The sequence below is a fragment of the Lipotes vexillifer genome, unplaced genomic scaffold (assembly GCF_000442215.2).
Source record: "Lipotes vexillifer unplaced genomic scaffold, Lipotes_vexillifer_v1.1 scaffold63, whole genome shotgun sequence".
Classification (NCBI taxonomy): Eukaryota; Metazoa; Chordata; class Mammalia; order Artiodactyla; family Lipotidae; genus Lipotes; species Lipotes vexillifer.
In genome coordinates this window covers 56,444-62,565 of record NW_006784492.1, presented here as the reverse complement: position 1 = coordinate 62,565, position 6,122 = coordinate 56,444, and the positions used below count along the sequence as shown (strand labels likewise).

The following is a 6,122-nucleotide window of genomic DNA, read 5'->3' as shown; positions in this document are numbered from 1 at the left end:
GTCGTGTAGTACGGCAGCATTTTTTGGAAAAAATCTGCATATAAGTGGACCCATGCAGTTCAAAACCACGTAGTTCAAAGGTCAACTGCATTTCCATTTCTGCCCTTGCACTCTTTGTGCTATGGCTGTCATACATTTCACTCCTACGTGTAAACCCCAAAATACATCGTTATTATTTTTGCTGTAAACAATCAAGTATATTTTTGAAAGATTAAAAGTAAGAGGGAAAGTCTTATATTTACCCACTATAGTTACCATTTCCATTGCTCTCCAATCCTTTATGTAGATCCAGACTTCTATCCGGTACCATCTTCCTTCTACCTGAAACACTTTCTTTAGTATTTCTTATAGTAGTTGCCTGCTGGACATAGATGACTTCAGCTTTTGCAAGTCTGAAAAAGTCTTTCTTTCACCTTTGCCTTTGAGAAAGAAGTTTCTACAGGGTATAGAATTCTAGGGTTTTTTCCGTTTCAGTGCCTCACAGATGATGTTGCACGGACTTCTGGCACTTTTTTTTTCCAGTGAGAAATCCACTGTCACTCTTACCTTGGTTCATTTTAGGCCTTTTTCATGTCTTATCTCTACTTAACATATTCAATCTTTTCTCTAGCTTCTTGAACTAGAAGAACAGTTATAGTTACTGCTTTAATGTTTCTGTGTGCAAATTTTACCATCTGTGCAATTTCTGGGTCAGCTTCAATTGTTTTTTTCCACTGTCAATCATGTTTTCCTGCTTCTTTGCATTCCTGATCATTTTTGACCAGATGCCAGACCTTGTAACTTTTATCTTGTTGGGTGTTATATACTTTTGAATTCCAATAAATATTCTTGAACTTTGCTCTGGAATGCAATTAAGTTACTTTGAAAGAGTATATGATCACCTTGGGTTTTGTTTTTAAGCTAGTATTACTAGGCAGGATTGGAATGACATCTTAGCCTAGGGCTAAGTGAGCCCTGTTGCGAAGGCAAACCCTTCTGAGTAGCCCACCCAACGCCCCAGGAAGGATGGGGTTTTCCATTCTGGCTGGGGGGAACAGGAGCTCTTCCTGCACCTGTCTGAGTTTAGCACCTGTTCCCTCCAATCCCCTCAGGTGGTTCCACCCCCAGCCCCAGGGCACTGAGGGACCCCTGCAGGTCTCCCCCATCGCACCGTGCAGCTCCCCCATCTCTGGTATTCTCCCCAGTGGGCCCCAGCCACCCTGCCTCCTGAGGCCATCAGCTCTGTCTCCCCATCTCAGCAGCCACTGGGCTCTGCCCGGGTTTCCCCTCCTCACATCCTGGCTGGGAAACTCCCTCCAGGCAGTAACCTGGGGAAGTCATAAGGCTCATCGCAGTAGTTTTCCATTTTTCCAGAACTGCCTGATGCCCGGTGCCCTGAAAACCATTGTTACATATATTTTATCCGTTATCAATTGCTTTAGGCAGGAAGGTAGATCCTGTCCTTGTCGCTTAGCCAGAAGCAAAAATCTTTCATGATTTTTTAAATTTAATTTTTAACATATTACTAATATCTTTTCTGGTCACAAATATAAATATCTATAAATCACCTTTTATAAAGTTAGCTAATATTCCTTTCTATAAATGTATCTTAATTTTTCAATTCTGTGGGTAAGTCATTAAGATTATTTTTAATTTTCTAATGGGATGAATAGCACTGCACATCACTGTACACTTCCCTCAGGATGAACTCCTGAGATGAAACAGTTAAGTCAAACAGATAGTGTTTGCCAAGTTGCCTTTTAAAAAAGCTGTATCACCTCTGAAAAACTCCTGAATATTTTTTAGTGTTTGTCACTCTGACAGGTGAAAATGTTCTTATTCGTGTTTTAGTCTCATCCCACTGACCACCAGTGAGTGTGAGCATTGCCTCCACAGGAAGCACAAAGTAAGTGTTAGCCATATGCTCACGGGCCCAGCCACTCCGCGGCATGTGGGATCCTCCCGAACTGGGGTACGACCCCGTGTCCCCTGCATCAGCAGGCGGACTCTGAACCACTGCACCACCAGGGAAGCCCTAAAGTGGATTTTGACATACTGAACTATACTCCAGATAAAACAATTTTTTCCTTTATACTGCTAGCATCCCACAGCCTGAGATTCAACGTTCTTTTTACAGTAATGATTTCACTTTTTTGTACTTAGGTAATTAATCTGGTATTTATGTTTGTTTGCAGTATGAAGAAGGAACATAATAACCCCTAAATAGTCAAGTGGTTCATGATTTCCATACTAATACAAGATGCTATATTTATCATAAACTCATACACACAGATACACACATACACTTTCCCACTTTCTATTCTATACCTTCTTTAATGTCTAACAGCTACTTTAATTTCATGTACACCAGGTATCACCATATTACTGATGGTGTCAGATTTTCTCTGCAACAGTGATGTATTTATTCTTGCAGATGAACAGGTTCAAAAACACCTCTACTAGAATTTTGATCAAGATGATTTTAAGTTTACAGATAGACTTAGAGAAAGTTTCACTTTATGATAAAGAAAAATCTCCCCGTGTGGAGAGGGAAGGAGTAATCTGCGCCTCAGGAGCGTCAGCAGCCGTCCTGACGCTGACGGAGCCTCTGCACGTCTCTTGTCAATTCCTTGAAATTTAGTATGTCGGTGCTACTATGAATTGGATCTTGAACCATTACAGTTTCTAACTGATTTATGCTAATACTGGGGAAATCTATAGATTCCTGTATACTTATTTTTATCCAACCACTTTATCAAGGTACACTTGCTTAGATGAGGGTTCCTAACATTCCCAAGAGGATACTAGTAAAAAACAAATCCCCACACTCCGCCTGAACAGAAGATAGAAGTGTGCTGGGGAAAGGGCAGTGAGGCATCTTCGTTACTGTACGTTTGACAAATCTCCTCCGCACGATTTTGATGTCCCTGTGCATTTAGGAACCAGTAGGACAGACCACCAACTGGAGAGCTTAGGTAGACTGAGAGTCACAATACACACTGAAGACTTCAGAAGCTGCCACGGAATAACCCCACTGGAGAGAAGGTCAGTGTATCACAGAAGCTGTAAGAACGTACCAGAGGTTACTTACACTCAGGAGAGATAACAGGAAATACCAGCCATCGAGAAGATTTCATAAATCATTACATGCATATAAAATATCCACTTCAGCTCTACACTCCAAAATTCCTAACAAGTATGGAGAGTATCTTAAAACAAACTTGTTCTTTGATCTGACGGGACCAGAAACAACCTCTCTGGATCCAAAAAGCATCCTATTCACATGCTGCTGCGTAGAACACGCAGTACAATGACTACCAGCATTTACTCCATAGAAACATAAAGACACAGGAAAGTGAAAACTATCAGCAGCCACTACTGTGACTTAAGACGGCAAACTGAACCACAAATCAGCCTTAACACATCTCAACATACTTTACTACCAATGTGTGAATCTAAGCCAACATCCCATCAATTCCACTGGGAATTGTCAAGAAACAAACTAAGTATAATGCATGAAACACTAAGACTGGAAGAGGTCTATTTCCTGCGTCCATAAGCTTTCAAAGTGAGGTGTAACCCTGAGACCCGGATGCTGGGGGTCAGGTGAGCACAGCAGTGCTACAGCAGCAGCAGGCACCAGGGGCCTGTCGGGCATTTACCGTCATTTCATACCAAAGTAATGACAGTTTGTAGGACAATGTGCATCACGACGGGATGTATTTCTGGCTCTCAGTAGCTAAAGAACACATCTATGTAGCTCTCAACAGTGTTTCACGGGTGTCGCTTCATCCCACAAGAACCCTTATAAATTGGGTTTACATTTCATAGATGAGGCAACAGTGGCTCCAAGAAGTTAAACTTATCTAAAACCACCTGGCTTATAAGGAGTGGAAATAGAATTCAAGCTTTTTTCCCCCCTACTTTTATCTTAGTATTGTTTTCTAAGCTATGCTAACAATAGCATGCTAACTTAGAATTTTTATATTTTTATTTTCAGCACATATTCTCATTTGTCACTTCGTTTCTTCCCACAATATTTCTACAAATTAGATAGAAACAGAAATCATCCACTGTCCTTCACAAACTGAATGAGTTCAACTAAAATGAAATACCCTATTGTGAAACTGCTTTGAAAGTATGAAATACAAAAGCAAGGTGCCACTAAAATTAAATGAATCACCAAATTTCTGTCAGTACTAAAATCAAGATTCTTCTTCTCAGAGCTTTTTCTAACAGATTATAAAGAGCTCTTTCCAACAGGAGAACAACATGAATGATTTATTGCAAAGGAAAGAAAAGCCAAGACAGAAGCACTTCGCACGTGCCCATGTGGGTAACAGAATTCTGAAATCATAAGTAAATCTGTTTCCTACTCAGCCATTAGAAACAGGCTTAAAATATTTACCATCCACAGCTACTATGAACAATCGTCAGAAAAACTGACAGTCCAAAGTAAAGAGGATGAGGAGAATTAGCAACGAAGCTACACAGAAGGTGCTGCTAGTTCAGCAGAGGAACAATCGAGCCAGGGAAGCGGACCTCCAGTCAATGCCCGTGATCCCACTGGTCCCAGAGCCTTAACGAGCAGGCAGCAGCCATGGGGGGAGCATGTGCACTCCCACAGTGTCCGACGGGGGCAAAGTGCTGAAGAAAAGCAAACAAAAGACCACGAGAGTGCACTTATGTCAAACCTAATCTCCCAATTCATCCCACCCCCACCCGTGTCCACACGTCCGTTGTCTACATCTACATCTCTATTCCTGCCCTGCAAGTAGGTTCATCTGTGCCATTTTTCTAGATTCCACATATATGCATTAATATACGATATTTGTTTTTCTCTTTCTGACTTACTTCACTCTGTATGACAGACTCTAGGTCCATCCACATCTCTACAAATGACCCAATTTCCTTCCTTTTTATGGCTGAGTAATATTCCATCGTATATATATACACCACATCTTCTTTATCCATTCGTCTGTCAATGGACATCTAGGCTGTTTCCACGCCCTGGCTATCGTAGATAGTGCTACAATGAACATAGGGTACCATGTGTAAAATAGATAGCTAGTGGTGGGGTTTCCCTGGTGGGGCAGTGGTTAAGAATCCACCTGCCAATGCAGGGGACACGGGTTCGATTGCTGGTCCAGAGATCCCACATGCCACGGAGCAACTAAGCCCGTGCACCACAACTACTGAGCCCGCGTGCCACAACTACTGAAGCCCACGCACCCTAGAGCCCGTGCTCTGCGACAAGAGAAGCCACCTCAATGAGAAGCCCGTGCATCGCAACCAAGAGTAGCCCCCGCTTGCCACAGCTAGAGAAAGCCCACGAGCATCAACGAAGACCCAACGCAGCCAAAAATAAATAAATAAATAAACAAATTTATTTTTTTAAAAATAGATAGCTAATGGGAACATGCTATAAAGCACAGGGAGCTCAGCTCGGTGCTCTGTGATGACCTAAATGGGTGGGATGGGGGTGGGGAGGGAGGTCCGAGAGGGAGGGGATATATGTATACATATAGCTAATTCACTTCATTGTACAGCACAAACTAACACAACATTGTAAAGCAATTATACTCCAATTAAAAAAAAAAAAAAAAGATCACTATAATTGGACAGGCTCTTGTTCCAAATACCTCAATAAGTAAAATATAAACATGTTCAATTATCATAATGGTTACAATGATACTAGGTAAGATTATGGAAACATTATCATACATAGTAAGATTATGGAAACATCCTCCATAATCTTATGGATTACGGAAACATACATATATGGACATCCTCCATATATGTAGCCAGAAGTATGGGGAAGGGGGTCCTGTAAAGGTTTTAAAACAACTGGGGAGACAAAGAATATTCTAGCCCATTAAGAATGAAAATACAGAAATTTTTAATTTTCACTAGGAAGTTCAAAGTGCAGTTACCTGAGAGACTGTGCCACTATGTTTTCACATATTGTCAGACAATGATTCACACGGTCCTTCTTGGTGGCTGAGAGTTCTTTCTTTCTAAAAGGAAAAAAAAAGAGTAAAGGAAGTTTGCATGTGTTGTGTTATCCGCTCCATCTATTTCTACAAGGCATTCATTCATTCAATAGTGCTTCTTGACTCCTAGAAGTAAACCACCCATTCCTG

The 6,122-nt window shown here is 41.3% G+C and overlaps 1 protein-coding gene across 1 annotated transcript in view; it reads right to left on the bottom strand.

Annotated features, from left to right (window-relative positions):
* Window positions 1–6,122, bottom strand: part of HTT (huntingtin) — a 161,906-nt gene that overhangs the window by 119,164 nt on the left and 36,620 nt on the right. The window contains exon 4 of the mRNA XM_007456892.1: window positions 5,913–5,996. Coding sequence (XP_007456954.1) covers window positions 5,913–5,996 — 84 coding nt within the window. The remainder of the gene's footprint in view (window positions 1–5,912; window positions 5,997–6,122) is intronic.